This window comes from Musa acuminata, chromosome BXJ2-2, assembly GCF_036884655.1.
Source record: "Musa acuminata AAA Group cultivar baxijiao chromosome BXJ2-2, Cavendish_Baxijiao_AAA, whole genome shotgun sequence".
Lineage (NCBI taxonomy): Eukaryota > Viridiplantae > Streptophyta > Magnoliopsida > Zingiberales > Musaceae > Musa > Musa acuminata.
This window is the reverse complement of record NC_088339.1, coordinates 33,481,477-33,496,576: the sequence shown is the minus strand read 5'-3', so window position 1 is coordinate 33,496,576 and position 15,100 is coordinate 33,481,477. Positions and strand designations below refer to the sequence as shown.

The following is a 15,100-nucleotide window of genomic DNA, read 5'->3' as shown; positions in this document are numbered from 1 at the left end:
TATTTGAGATTAAAAGCAATATACATTGTGATCAATATATGCGCCTTTTCGCTGACCTTTTTGCTTCATCAGTTCAATATATTGTTTGGTTAGAAACTCTAAATGGTTCACCAAACTGTGATGTTATCTTAAACTTCATGAAACAGATAAGTGAAATAAGAATCATTTAGTTATCAGACTTGCCACCACCTCCTGTTTACAGAAAATATTGCATCATGCAGCTTGTAAGCATGCAATAAGTTCCAAATCAGTTTTGAGTTTCTCTGGCTTGAAAATGGTGTTCATATTTACATGCTACTATTGTGGATGCACTTGTTTCAGATATTTAGTTGATTATATTGTTCCAGATAGAACAGACCTTGGCTTCATTGCCATCTCATACTCGAGATTTCCTCTGGTTGCTTCTCCAGAGACGCTCTACAAAATCTTCCAAAGGTGTCAGAAAAAGCTTCTTTGCTAATCACAGGTGCTTATTAATGTTAAGACAGATTACAATTCTTGCGTGAACAAGATGAGTTCTTGCATTTTGTATGCTGTGTCGAGATTGTATGTGGTACATGCTGCTCATTTGCATTTGGTGTTGTTTTCAGGTTCTTCGACGTATTAAAGAGTAACCGCTTGTCGGTGTGATGAAAGACCTTTTATAGGTTGTCATTTAAGCACTGCTATAAATATATACATATTTCATCATGTGAGCGGTGTGATTTTAATCCTTTGTTTCTGTTCTCGTGTCGCTGTAGCGGCTATTAATCCCTTCAGACGTTGACCAATAATGAGGTCTTGTTGCCCACTATGTTTCGTGCCATAAATCGTGTTCTTAAGTAATATGTCGATGTCATGTGTACACTATTTAAGGAATGGGAAGGTAAACAGCGGGCCCTGGTCTAACCCATGGTCTCGGTCAGCATGATTGACTCATATAATTCGGTCCGATCGAACCGCATCGTTGTTGCCTTGGCGGTGTTTTACGAGAGATCATTTGTCAAAAAGCTTTGATCTTGATTGGATTGAATTAATATGTCGCAGTTGGCGGCTGGTAGTGGGCCGGGCTCGCATCTCCCACCAACTTGGAATTATGGCGGTCCAAACACGCGAAAGGAAGCTCGTGGTCCAGCCAGCTCAAGCCGTCCTCCGGGACACGTGACGGAAGCTCAACCCACGACGGGCCATTTCGGTGTCTCTTGTTCGGCGTGGGGGCCAAAAAACCATGGAAGGAAAAGTAGCGATCGTTTCAAAACGAAGCGAGCGAGGGCATATAAGTCGAAAACGAGAGCGCTTCTCCCCAGACCAAGAAAGAGAGAGGGGGATCGAAAACGAGCGCGTCGTGGGTTTCGCTCCCCCCACCCCTTGCCGCCGCCGCTGCCTCCTCTCCCTCCCCTCTCCTTTCTCCACCGAATCCCCGGAGGTTCGGATTCTCCCTCCCCCTTCCCTATTCCTTCCCACTCTGCATCGTTCGCATCGCCGCTCCTAGAGCTGTCTTTCGATCCTCTTCGCGGCCGGAACGTGGCAGCTTTCGCGAATTCTAGGTCAAAATCTTTCCGCGTCGTTCGGTCATCTGGAGTTGGTTACACTCTCAATGTTCTTTCCCCTTTTCGGATTTTCTTTGGAATCTTGTTGGATTTTACTGTTTCGTAGTGGATTCGTCACGAACAGCTTCGTATTGCGTCTCCGATAACATGCTTAGCAGAGAAGTGTCGGATGATTTAGGGTTTAATTTTGTCTATTTCGTTGGTTATCTTATGGATCTTTCTGATCTTGTGTGGTTTCCTTGATCGACTGAAATCCTGTTTTCGGATGTTTCCTTTTTGAGCCAAGTCTAATATTCGAGGATTGAATCGTGTACGATGTTATTTGTTCGATGTGCTGCTTATGTGTATCTTCTTGCCGAAGACAAGTCTTCGTTGCGATCAGTATCTATTCCTCAAGTGGCTGCCTTTGCTTGACAATTTAGAAAATTAGTGTTAGGGTTTTGTTACTTTGTGTGTTCTATCATGATATGGTCGTTCGGTATTTAGCATTTCTTCCAATGCATAGTTAGCATTTAGTCAATAAGAAAAGATACTAATTTGAGACTGGTGATTGTTTATTATGTCTTTTCCTTTCTCTCTTTTATTTTTCCTTCTGTCTCTGCGTGCCTGTACAAACTTGAAAAGCATATTCGTCATTTTTTTTTTTGTTGCAGGAGCTGAAGTTTTTGCCGTTTGAAGGTTAGGAGATTTATATTTTTTTTCGATTCAGGATCTTTATATAGTTCAAAGAAAGTTATTCAACAACAGACATGCCTCTCTATAAAAAAAAACCGTTATCCATGTCGGAGGCACCAAAGGATTTGGACCCACATGAGCCGGTCTTCCAAGTTCGGTTCACAAAGGAACTTTTCAGGGATTATGAGTATCCTTTTCTCTGATTCTTTCTTTTGAAGTCTATCTACCTGAATTTGAAGTAAAAAAAAAAAATCTGTCTAGAACAAGCAAAGTAAAGAAAATATCTGTCTAGCTTTCCTTGGCATCTTGAAATAAACCTCAAGTAATGACACTTCAGATTTCTTGATGTTTGTTTATTAAAATGGCAACTTTGTTGTATTTCATGATGACACGCCAATGGTTGCTCCTTCTTTAACGTATTCTAGAGATTATTTAAAGAGAGTGAATCTTTATCGCCAACGAGTGTGGAGATGTAAAGTTACTGGGAAGTCAAATTTGACTTACGAGGAAGCTTTGGTGTCTGAGCATCGTGCTACTGAAAATGTTCAACAGTTCCCTAAGGATTTAATGCCTCGGGTGCTTCATATGATCCAATTCAGTAAGAACAGAAACAATGCTTGCAGTTATTTCTTCCAATTGATAACTTTTCTAACTCCAGTTTCTTGTTCTTTGATGATAATGTTCTATTATGCATTTTAAGATGGTTGTTTTCTTCTGATTTTTTCTATTAGCATTTTTTTCGTCCTGTATGCTGGTTTTGAGTGTTTATCCATTGATGACTCACGTTGTGTTACCACCTTATGGTTTGTTTTATATTTTCCTTTTTGTATTATGCACTGTTGTCTAATTTATTAAGGTGATCATCAAAATTCAAGATAAATTAACAAAGATATTGTAATGTGCATGTGGTGCTATAATAATTGTGACTGCAAATAGTTGTGTAGTATATAGGTGGGAGAAAAGAGAGAAAATCCAAGAGACTGATTGTCTAGGAAGTATTATGGTTGGACAGATAGTGGTACCTATAAATACGACAGTATCATATGCGAACTTAAAGACTCTGATGCAAAAATTTTTAACAAAAAACATTTTAGCTGGTTAATTAACTGTTGATAATTCAGAATATGCTTATAGTTGATAAATGCATTTATATTCATTAATCTCGGGAACTTGGATAGCTAGTTGAAGTAGAGATGAACTGAAGTCTGGCAATCCAATTAGAGGCAAAGGCTACTCAAGTTCCTGGTGTTTTGAGGTGGTGTTCTAGTGATAGTTAAAATTTTATATTTCCTCATTTTGGTTGTAATGTTCCACTTGCATTTCTTGGTAATCATTTTTATGGGATTTGGTATCATCTGCTGACATTAATCTTGAATGAACTACAATGCCTTGTGAGCTATAAATAGCAAATGACCCTACATTTTAATTAACACTTGTGGTTTTATGTCGACAACTTGATATGGTCAGTGGAAACAAAAACAAAGACTTTATGAACTTTTCAGTAGGCAACATGTTGTTAGGGACATCTGATATGGGTTGCCATTGCCAAAGTGTGAGTGGTTATAAACAGGTAGTATTCAATCAGGTTATGGACAAATAGTTATCAGAAGAAATATAGATACTTGGATGGAGTAGTGTAGAAAAATTGCAGCTGGTTGCTAAAGACTTCTGACTCATTGCCTTATCTAGCAAATTCTTACAAACACAACCTCCAAATAGTGAGCACATACTTGGATGTATGTGTTCACTATTTGAGATATACATGTGAGTGTTATTGTTATTTATTTTTGTTTGTCTGGGTACTGTTCCACCTATTAGTTATACTAGAAAGTGTACTTCTTTCTCATGCTGTGTTCACTAGTTCTTGTGGGAGTATAGATGTTTATGCGTGTGTTCACTCTTTGATGTATACATGTGAGATTTATATTCATTAATTTTTTTTTATTTTCTAGGTGCTATTCCACCTGTTAGTTAGATTTGATAGTGTGGTGTAAGTCGGGAAATAAAAAATGGTACTTTGGTTAATTTAATGGATTATGTGTCCGATGGTGATTGAATAACATTCTCCGAAGGCCTTTTCTCATCCCTGTTACTTAGCCTGCATTAGTATTATATCCATTTTAGGCAAATTATTGAAGTGGAATGTAAGTGTTCGACATGCTCTGGAATCTTCTTTGGGAAACTTATTTTATGGAATTATTCTGTTGTTGAATATTTATTCCATGCTCTTTTTTCTACTTCATTTTAATTTATGAACTGTGTTCTTTGCAGGCACGTCTACCTTAAATGATCTTGTGAATGAAATGTATTACAAGTTACAGGAAAGCCTTTTTGAAGGATTAGAATTGCAGGGAAGGAAAGAAGACTCTGTTTATTCATGTAAAATTCTAAAAATTTTAGATGATGGAAATACTGTCCAATACCAAGTAGGTTGGTTTGACAAAGATAAGAAGATAATCGACTCTTCCATAGTAAAAACTGAAGACCTGATACACAAGAAGAGGCCATTTAGTAGGAGAGTACTGAAGGAGTTCATTAAAGAATCAACTTATCAGACTTCTCCATGGGTGGTTCATGAAAATGTTGCCAAGAAGCACGGGATCATGACTGAACCTCCAGAAGAATTGAGAGATATACTTACTCTTCAAAATGGAAGGATTTGGAGTACTAAGAAGAAGTGGGTAAGTATTTCTATAATATTCTAACCCCATCTTTATACCTGCTTTCTCTGTCATTTTTATGCTCCAAAGGTTCACATTATCCTCAGGATTTTCAAAATTCCAAAATCAACAAGAAAAGAAAAGAAGCTGAAAATGGAAATTTAGCAGGACCAGACAAAAAAATAAAGAAAGGTATCTTCAAGAAACTTGGATATTCTTGTAATGTATGTCAGTATGGAACTGCATAATCTGTTTAGTCTTTTTTGTCTTTTGGATTATTAAGTAATTTAAGAATTTTCTGTTTTATTTTTCTTACATGGTCTACATATTCACGGATGAAGACAATCCAAATGCTGAGCCAGTCAGATATCCTATTGATGACCTTTTAGTGTGCCCTGCTCCTGATGATCCTATTTTTACTGAACGACCTCCTTTGTCATTGGAGTTTAATGTGCCAATGAACTGTGTGGGAGACCTTCTTATGGTGTGGGACTTCTGTTGCACCTTTGGCAAATTGTTGCATTTATGGCCATTCAGTCTTGATGATTTGGAGAATGCAATTTGTCACAAGGATAGCAATCTTACTTTGATAGTAGAACTGCACTCATCGATACTGCAATTGCTCATCAAGGATGAGGGTGACTATTTCTTGGTCACTAGGGACAAAAAAAGGAAATCAAAGGTGAATTAGTTTTGCTAGTTACTAGATTTCTGCAGCAAGATTTTTGACAAAATATTTTCTTTCGTGGATCAACTGCACCAAGTTTCTATTTCAGTTTTCTAGCAGAAATAACAGAGTGCTTTCTGACATTTTATAAATTTCAGATCAGACTAATCAACTGGGCTGAGTTCTTATGTGATTTTGTGGAGATGAGAGATCGTGAAGAGCTATCAGGTTATGTGGGAACTATCAAACGTGGGCATTATGGTCTTCTAGAAGCTCATATAAAGCTGCGTATATTGAGGGAACTGGTTGCGGAGGCTCTTGGAACTGATGCTATTAGAGTTAATTTAGAGGAACGGGTTGAACAGCAGCAAGCACTTGCAGCTGTAAAAAGGGATGAAGCCAGAAGGCAGAAAGAAGAATTGCTGAAAATGGAAAATTCTGACAATAAAGGAACAGCTGCAGGAAACATAGTAGAAAATGGCAGCAGGAATGATCACAGTATGACTCTAAGTGAATCATATGTAGATTATGTTGATGAGGTCCATATATCTGATAAAAATCATATTGCAGAAAATCGGTATGCTCTAAGAAGATATAACTAATATCTTCATTGTATTATAGATGCTGAAAGAGCACGCTTTTTACTTTTTCATGTCACAGAGAAAAAAAGCATTATTCCTACATCTCAGCAGAAGCAGCAAAGAAGCTGAGAATGGGAAATGGGTGTAATTCAGAAGGTATGAAGGCCCAAAGAAGAGGAAAGGATAAAGACAAAGAGACCCCGAAGCCTGAAGCCACGGTCTGTTCAACTGTGTCTTTTTGCATGTGCATGTGAATGTGTTTATGTACAGGCATGATTGTGTTTCGTTGGTGTGTGCACTTGGGTGGTTGTTCTTGTGACTCAATGTGCATAGGTGTTTGGAAGAACGAATATTACATGCTTGCTTATGTTTATTTTACTTTGTCCAATGCTACAGAAAGAGCACCTTGAAAGAGAAATTGAGAAGTTATCGGTGCGGACTAATTCTTTAGGGAAAGATAGAAACCACAATAGGTATTGGTTCTTCCGGCGTGAAAGAAGACTATTTGTTGAGAGCTCAGACTCTATGCAGTGGGGCTACTATTCCACTAAGGAAGAGGTGATCATTCTGTGGACTTGTGTAATTATGTTACATCCATTTTTTGGTCTCCAATTAAGATGCTGACTTTACTTGCCATCTATGTATAAGCTTGATGCACTTTTGGGCTCGCTCAATCCAAAAGGTGAGAGGGAAAGGGGCCTTAAAAGGCAGCTTGAAAAATACTACAATAGAATAAGGTATGCTTGTTATTTTCTGATTGTGTATCCTCTATCATGCTTGTTACATACTGACCTTGTTCTAAATTATTGATTTGACTTTTGAATGTCTAATTACCTTTGTTTGCTTGTATATTGTGATTGTATTCTTTTTATAATTTAAATAATCCATAACCATTACAAAGAACTTATGAAAAACATAACCATCTACAGAATCTCTCTTTAAGCAAGTTTACATACTGACCTTGTTCTAAATTATTGGCTGACTTTTGAATGCCTCTTGTGCTTTGTATTATTTAGCTTGGCATTACAGAAGAGATCAAAAGATATTGCTCAGAAGGTCCTACTCGAGGAAAACGTACTTCGGAGGTCTACACGTGTGCGTGCACAACCTAGGGACAGTTCAGCTACAGCATTTCTTAGATACAAGAACAAGTGGAAGGAGAACTGATCTACCGCATTTTCAGGTAGCACTATTTTAAAAATGTAGCAGTTTTTCATGGTATGCCATTCGTGAATTTGTATATGGGTGACCTCATTTTTTTGGACACATCAGTTCTCATTTTAATGTATAACTCTATCCAAGGACATTTCATTTTCGGGACATGAGAAATATAGACTCATGACTGAGGTGCCTGTCCATCTCATCCCTGATATGTAAGGATGTAAGGACATCCGATGGATGATATAATCTAACCAATGTTATCACCGCTACTCTGGGTAAAAGCTTTTCTGATTCACACTCAAAATTTTGTAAAGCTTTGATGGACAAATGATTTATTCGTTACTTTTCACCTTCTGCTGAAAGGTCAAGGTCTGCTATAGGCCTGCAATAATAATGTCTATGTTGCTTCAATTTGATCAGTTTAGAAGACCCATATATTTTTTTTATAAACCGGTGATAAATGTGTATAGTTTGTTTGGTGGATTTGATTACCTACAGACAACAGATACAAATTTTAGTAATAGGTTGGTGCTCTTGTCTGTTTTTTGGAGGCACATATTAATGTCATCTCCAGATAAATAATGAAGCATACAAGAAAAAGATCAGTGAATCTACATAAATAATGAAAATATTGTCGACTCTGAAATTTGGCCATGTGTAGTTTCTTCTTTTGATGTGTAATTGTTGTCTTTGACTTCCTTCCTAAACACTGTCATCGAGCCAAAGCATCTATATGAAACTTTTATGATGCAGTAGTAGTCTCCCTGCCATGTGCAGTTGTATATGCACTTTCTAAGCCGAAAACACATCCTTGGAAATGGGCATTTTGAAGTCCACATTGGCTTATTGGTAATGTGTGTGGACCGTGTGGTGGTGTTGATCTGTTCTACAAAACAAAATGTTGACGGAGGTTGTCGTTTTTATTAGAACTTCTATTTTGTTAATGTATCTGATAAAACATGGATGAGATTTACTTTTGGTTTTAAGTTTCCACCCTTAATATCGAGCTAATTATAGATTTTTTTTAGTTTCTTTACTATCTCGGTCTTTATACCTAAAAGATTTACATCCAAATATCTATAATTATGAAAGTGAAATATTCAATTACATTTATCATAACATTATCGATTTTATCGATAATGATAGGTAAAAATATAATTTCAACATCTTAATTATGTTTTCGATGGTGACGGACGATGATGTTGTTGGGGGTCGTGGGTGATTATTGTGGACGAGGAGGGAGAATGACAGACGAGAGTTGAGGTAAAGAAGAGGAGGAAGAGGACGATGCGATGCTTTATATCTGCGTTGGTGTCGCTTGGTAATTGCGTCGGTGACTTGGGTTTTGCGCTTGGTAACCTCGACGATTCGTGATGCGACAACAATGATTAGCCTTGTAAGCACTCTGGAGCACTCCTTTAATCACTAGAGTGTCACCCAACTACCCCTTTCCACTATCACATCCTGGTCCCGAAGCTTGATGGCGAACCACAATGCAGTTGCGAGCGCCACTTGTAATGGCAAGGTCACGATCGTTTCCTAATGTGGGCTATCGCTTCTATGCATCATCGTCCACTTCGCAGCCCCATCCTCCGACTCTAGCCTAGTAAGACAGTCTCCACCCTCTCCTCAACCACTCCACGTTGTTGCTTCGTGGTTGTCCGTCGAAGATCTACAGGCTTCTTTGCTTGTGGCATCATTGTGGACTCGGAGGTAGAGAGGCAAGAACTAGAGGACAAGGAGGGCACATAGTGCGAAGGGGAGGTAGTAGGAACGAGATCACAGGAAGTGTAGAGGGGGTGGACCCATCACGGACCTACGTTGGAAACATTGCAGCTAGCGTTGAGAGAGTGGTAAACATTATAAGTCATGAGGAAGTTAGTGTCGTGGATGGACACATCGTATGCCCAACAAAGGAAGGTTGCTTCCAGCTTGTAGTAGACCGTCGCTCTACATTTGCATCGCTGTCGATGCAGAGTGACATTACTCTATATCGTCCTCTTTCTCCTCTCATTTTGTCTCACCACTCTTCATCGTTTTTCTCATTCACAATAACTATCCACGGTCCTGAGTGGCATCATCGTCATTCGCTATTATCGAAAATAAGTTAAAATTATTTTTTTTATCTATTATTTTTATACTTTTATCGGTAAAACCAACTGTGTTAGCATAAATGAAGTTTAGATGTTTAGTTTTCATAACTATAAGGATTTCAATATAAAATTTAAAAATATAACGATCAACCCTTTAAAATATTAAAGAGAACTAACTACATGTAATTCGACCCTTTAACATCTCTCCCTGTCCATCGTAATAACTATACAAGTATAGTTCTGCATGAAAGAAGCTTAAGACTCGCATTGGTTTATGGATACCAGATGAGGATGCTAATATTAGTTTGAATTTGAAGCATCCTGGTTCAGGTCCATCAAATTAACGTCAGATTAGTCAAATATTATTACCATGGATTAAACATTTTGGGTTAGTCATTCAGATCATTAATGAGTCGATTATTGTATTAAATCAAATAATGGTAATAATGATATTAGAGGTAATAATGAGTCAATTCAAAATAGCTCGATGTTCATCGAACTCAAGTCGTAATTGCCACGAACCAGCATGACCCTACTCTTTCGAAGCCATTTATCTTGTTGTCAATTGAATGGCTAGCTAGCTGTAGCCATATAAATAGGGAGCTAAATCAAGCTTAATGCCTCATCATTTCCTTATCAAGCACAGGCTGACCATAGAAAACTGTAACCTACGACATCAGTGAATTATTCCCACCCTGTCACATGCATGAATCTTATGTTATATAATCATCATCATCATCATCTGGATGCATAAGTTCATAGGATTTGAATTGAGATCCAGAAACGACGAGTATTTTCCTTCGGCAACACGACAACGACATGACTAAACAAAGTTACTCGGTTTCAAATACAGACGATCACCCCAAGGTTTCCAAGCCGAATAATCTACTGCATAAATAACATTCTCTAATCAAACTAATATCCATCAAATCAAACAGGTTCAAAAGCTCATGCAAAACGGGTGCCTTGGCAGTCTTCGCCATCCTGTTACTCAAAACCTACGAAACCCTCGGTCCAGGAACCTCCCTGATGGGCACTCAAAAGCCATGTGACCCCTCCCACCACAGTTGTGGCAGATCATCAGGGGACCCATGCAATCCCTGCTCATATGGCCAACCTGGTTGCAGCTTCGGCAGACGACATCTCGCAATCTGCTATGAAACGCACCGCCGGCACTTTCGCCGAGCATTCCTGCCTTCGGACACTGCCTGGCCACATGCCCTGCTATGTTGCAAAGATTACAGACGGGCTCGTTTTGACAGTCGCGAGCTAAATGACCGGTCTGCCTGCAATTGTTGCATGCTTTCTCATTCGTGCAGTCTGCTGCAATATGCCCCTGCTTGTAGCAATTGTTACAGATTCTTAGGTCACCAGGAGGAAGATGAGGAGCTGAGCAGTCCCTTGCGAGGTGGCCAGTCTTCCCACAGGTGTGACAGATGCCCTCGTTGGGGCAATTGCTCGCCACATGCCCAGGTTCTTTGCAGTTCCAGCATAATGCCTTTGTAGTGCACTCAGCTGCAATATGGCTGAACAGAGGCAAAAACCATTTGGTGTAGGTTAATGCAGATAACAATGACAAAATCATTCAGATTGTACTATATCTTACACATCAGAATGCATCTTATAGCAGCACATATCCAGATTTAATATCACAAGATTCCTTCTTTTATTAGCGCAGAAGGTGACTGCCCAACATACTGTGCATTTTCTTTATTATCATGCACTTCACTCGAGTAAACGGAAGCATCAAGAACCAGCAAGGTCAGATGTACAAGTCTAGAAGTTACATGGTGACTGGTGTGAATTATATATAATAAAAATCATGGGCATGAGAGATTTTGATTATTACCCTGGAAGGCCACAGTTATTGCAGACAGCCACATTTGGGCATTCTCTCGCATAGTGTCCAGGCCGTTTGCAGTTCTTGCACAAATCAAGATTCCTGTAATCAAGAAGAATAGTTATATTTTTTGCGAAAAATCATTTGAAGAAATATGAATCCGAAAGACCTTCGACTACTCACAATACTCACATACTTTTTTTTTTCTACCAGAATTGTAATTGATACAACAATAAGAAAATCAACTAATAATTAAAGAAAAAAGTGTTAACGCAGCACCTATACATACATAATTTGTATGAACAATGAGAATATTAAGGCAAGCATATGATTAGTAACAAATTTCTGGGCAACAAAGCTGATATTTACCAACTAATACACCAAATAATAAACCAATTTTGGTTTAGACCATCTAATAAGGCATTATACGTTTTGTAGTAGTATATATCAGTGAGATGTCAAAATGTGCACCAGAGAAATACAATGAAAAAAGTAACCAACAAGAAAAAGATCGCATTGGTATTTTACATACACATGTAAACCATCACGACAATCATACAAATATAACGCATGCACTTTAATAATCTATACAGTCCACCAATACAAGGAATTACTCATTACTGGTGATCACAGAAGGATGAAGCAAATTGTGGAATTAGGCATCTTTGGTCAAAAAAATCTAAGGGATGTCCCTGGTCCATTTATTATATGCAACAATAACATACACACATTCAGCATACTAAGTTCTAAATTGAAAAGATGCAGTCCTTTTGCAGAGAACAAAAAGCTCCTTGTCCATGATAATGATCAGCTTATCTGTCACTATGGAACAGTATGTACCACTATAGTAAGCATGTAGCATAAAACTGAAAGATTGAGCAATCAGAAACCTTGAGCCACGGCGGAAGTCCCTCCTATATGGTGCATCACGATATGAGACTCGCTCTGTTCGCATCTTGTGATCCCTCGGAGGACTACGGCTGCTTTCGCTCATCTTCAGACGTGTTTCCTCTATGCCAATGGTTGCAGTCGATCTACACCAGCACAACACAAACCACCACCACTACCACCACTGCCACCAACGACAACAACACCTTCCTCCCTGTGCACCACAAAACCATGCATTGATAGACATCTCCGTAAGTCCGAAAAGAACCACCAACACTCTCCTTCCAGAAAAGAGAAAAGAAACCAAATTTGGATGTCATAAGAGAGGTCTCCCCAAACATGCAGAGCACATTTTCCATGCCAACTTACTTGTACATCACTGTCCATGATCCCACCAAATTTTAGTCACCATTTCAGCTTTCTTTCTCTTATTTCCAATCATTAACAACCATGACCCACGACAAAGGAACACAATCCATAATTCCAATCGACCACGTTCAACAAATTCTTTTCTATCGTACTTAGAAGAATCAGCATAAAACCATATATTGTACCAGTATGTTCTTGAAAGAGCCAAAAAGATGAACAAACATACACCTAAAAGTCCATAAAAGGAGACTAAAGCAAATGGGAAATCTAACACGACCATATTAAATAAAACCTATCTGTAAAAGTGTTTAGGTCTTCTTTTTATGGCATCGAATACCAAAAGATTGATGATCTGCTCCCTCAGAAAATCAAATCAAGTTGAAAAGAAATTTCCAGATCCAACAAAACTAATCAGTCAGCGCATCCATAAAGTTATAAAATTAATCAATTAAAATTATCCACACAACTTAAGAAAAACAGAGAGAGAGAGAGAGAGAGAGAGAGAGAGAGACCTATATCTCCAATATGTCTTGAATCTAAAATGGATAATATCATCCTATTGATCAAATAAGACCAACCTAAATTTTCAAGATATCCTGCGTTGCCAATTGCTCGAAGAATCACACAAAGATAATCTTTTTCCCTCCCATGCAAATTACTCCTTTATTGATTTAATCAATGAAAACAGAGATCCACCACAGTAACTAATATAATAGCACTCCTTTCCTACCGCAATCGAGAAAGAAGACGATTTATCACTTCAGATTATGTTCCCTCCCTCTTTCCCTCCGTGTCTTGCACGTCGATTGTTCAACCAATCACCCAAAGACTAATTCTTTCCCTCCCTTTGCATTACTCCTTAACAAACCCGATAGAGGAACCAGGAGATCTCCACAATAACTAAGATTCAGGAGAAGAAGAACGACCCTTTAGGTTTCCCAGATTTCCACAACAGCTAAGATTCAGGAGAAAAGGAGATCTCCTTCAGATTGCGCGAACCTCCCTTCTGCCCCTCCGACGAGAAGGAACAGATTACGAAAGATACCGACCTCTTATCGCCGCGACGAAGATTTAGGGTTCCCACCGCCCCTTCTCTCCTCCGCACACCCTTCGTCGTGCGAACCCTCTCTTTCTATCCGACTCATACATTATTATGCGCCTTACGTGTCTTTTTCGGGCATCTTCGGCGGCCCCACCGGACCTGATTAATATTAAACGATACCCGCCACATCGGTACCCAAAATCTGCACCCACATACATCAAGACATGCGTCCGGTGACGACGGCCACCGAACCATCTGCAAGCTCCTCGTCTCTCCACGAGATAGCTTTACTGCTAAATCCAATCTCTGTCCTTCGTAAGGTATGGTTTAAACAGGGAAGGGAGCCAAGCTCGTGCTTCATCTGAAGCATCGTCGAGCTCAAAGTACAAGACGAACGCACGGGGCTTAGGAGGAAGACTAAGACTCATCAGGCTTCATCACCGTCATCATCATCCTCCCCGTATGTTGGTTCCTCGAAGAGCAGTGATGTGAAGTCAAAAGGCGCCCTCCGTTTAGTCTTATTAATATAATGGCCATTACAATTCGTGCATGGTGCACAAAGTCAAACACAGCCACACTGTCACCATTGAAGGACACAAGAGAACAGCTTTCACCACTGACACAAAAGAAGATTGAATCAACAGAATTGCTATCGCGACCTCGTCACGGACCATGGGTCGCTGTGCCATCATCATATCAACCGAGCTGAGAGATGATGTCCAAGGCAGTGCCGCACAAGCGCTTGAGGTCCTCCTCCCTCTCGGCCATGGCGTCCGGGTACGCCACGCCGGAGCTCCTCTGGTACAGCCTGCCGCACGCGCTCGCGTACTCCTGCGCCGCGCTCACGTGCACGTACGCGTAGTCGTAGTTCTCCCCGGCCAGCGAGTCCAGCGCCGACCGCAGCGCCTCCCCGGCGTACCTGTACTTCTCGGCGCAGGTCCGGAACCCCGACCGGGCGGCCGCAGCCTCCGTCGCGTTCTTGGCCTGGGCGGTGGCGTACCTCGAAGTGCTCTTCGCCGTGGCGGAAGCCATCGTGACGGCGATGGTGGATAGAGACCTGACGTCGTTGGCTTTCAGGCTGTGCGGGTCGGATTGCAGCGTCGCCACGCAGAAGTCGTAGTTGGATGTCAAGCTGCAGGTGCTTTGGATCAAGCTCGACGGAGATGGAGATGGGGAAGAGGCCAGTGAGCACGACAAGAAGGGAGAGAAGAAGAAGAAGAGCAAGTAGAGAAAGGAAGCCATGTCTATGATAGCAATGAGTGAGCAGGCCAAGGCGATGGCTTTATAGTCTCCAAGATTTGACTTGTGGAGGAGAGATTTGGTACACCAAAAGCGTGTCCACAGAGCCCACACGGAATTCCTCAGCAAGAAGGTCGAAGGAAGTGCTCACATGTATTCCTGCAAGTGTTGGTACACTTCCACTGATCGATGCTGGTTTAGGATCTCAAGCTTCAATCAAGCAAAGAAGAAGATGATGCATCTGGCCTACCTTGTGGTACTAATTTATGTGAGATGCGCAATCTATGATAGTCTAACTGTGGCCGCACAACCTTTTCGAATTCAAAAGGTGATAGGGAGAAAAGGAAGCGATGGTC

General features: G+C 40.1%; 3 protein-coding genes across 5 annotated transcripts; 1 reads left to right on the top strand and 2 right to left on the bottom strand.

Moving 5' to 3' along the window:
• Positions 1-1,272: 1,272 nt before the first annotated feature.
• LOC103976561 (uncharacterized) lies at positions 1,273-7,568 on the top strand. 3 transcript variants are annotated; one of them, XM_065097102.1, is made up of 12 exons: positions 1,273-1,405; positions 2,183-2,207; positions 2,277-2,391; positions 2,630-2,802; positions 4,476-4,885; positions 4,972-5,056; positions 5,206-5,546; positions 5,690-6,108; positions 6,192-6,330; positions 6,509-6,670; positions 6,761-6,849; positions 7,129-7,568. In XM_065097102.1, the coding sequence occupies exons 3-12, from the start codon at positions 2,279-2,281 to the stop codon at positions 7,277-7,279; spliced, it is 2,082 nt and encodes a 693-aa protein (XP_064953174.1). In that variant the 5' UTR covers positions 1,273-1,405; positions 2,183-2,207; positions 2,277-2,278; the 3' UTR covers positions 7,280-7,568. The 3 variants fall into 3 exon arrangements, with proteins under 3 accessions (XP_064953174.1, XP_009390085.2, XP_064953175.1); XM_009391810.3 differs by having other exon boundaries at positions 1,283-1,526; XM_065097103.1 differs by having other exon boundaries at positions 1,283-1,526; positions 2,183-2,391.
• A 2,541-nt stretch (positions 7,569-10,109) lies between these two features.
• LOC135606205 (zinc finger protein GIS2-like) lies at positions 10,110-13,616 on the bottom strand. The gene is made up of 4 exons (XM_065097101.1): positions 13,513-13,616; positions 12,097-12,308; positions 11,216-11,308; positions 10,110-10,892 (listed from the first exon to the last, which is right to left on the bottom strand). The coding sequence occupies exons 2-4, from the start codon at positions 12,198-12,200 to the stop codon at positions 10,358-10,360; spliced, it is 732 nt and encodes a 243-aa protein (XP_064953173.1). The 5' UTR covers positions 12,201-12,308; positions 13,513-13,616; the 3' UTR covers positions 10,110-10,357.
• A 585-nt stretch (positions 13,617-14,201) lies between these two features.
• On the bottom strand, positions 14,202-14,747 carry LOC103976605 (pectinesterase inhibitor 28). The gene has a single exon (XM_009391872.3). The coding sequence runs from the start codon at positions 14,745-14,747 to the stop codon at positions 14,202-14,204; it is 546 nt and encodes a 181-aa protein (XP_009390147.2).
• Between the last annotated feature and the right edge of the window lie 353 nt (positions 14,748-15,100).

What these genes read in the sequence shown, in the direction of transcription:
- LOC103976561 (XM_065097102.1), top strand. Translation starts at nt 2,279, where the DNA reads ATGCCTCTCTATAAAAAAAAACCGTTATCCATGTCGGAGGCACCAAAG. An exon ending in ACTATTCCACTAAGGAAGAG is followed by an intron (nt 6,671 to 6,760) that starts GTGATCATTCTG and finishes TCTATGTATAAG; the next exon opens with CTTGATGCACTTTTGGGCTC. An exon ending in AAATACTACAATAGAATAAG is followed by an intron (nt 6,850 to 7,128) that starts GTATGCTTGTTA and finishes TGTATTATTTAG; the next exon opens with CTTGGCATTACAGAAGAGAT.
- LOC135606205 (XM_065097101.1), bottom strand. Translation starts at nt 12,200, where the DNA reads ATGAGCGAAAGCAGCCGTAGTCCTCCGAGGGATCACAAGATGCGAACA. An exon ending in GACTTCCGCCGTGGCTCAAG is followed by an intron (nt 11,309 to 12,096) that starts GTTTCTGATTGC and finishes TCTTGATTACAG; the next exon opens with GAATCTTGATTTGTGCAAGA. An exon ending in AATAACTGTGGCCTTCCAGG is followed by an intron (nt 10,893 to 11,215) that starts GTAATAATCAAA and finishes GCCTCTGTTCAG; the next exon opens with CCATATTGCAGCTGAGTGCA.
- LOC103976605 (XM_009391872.3), bottom strand. Translation starts at nt 14,747, where the DNA reads ATGGCTTCCTTTCTCTACTTGCTCTTCTTCTTCTTCTCTCCCTTCTTG.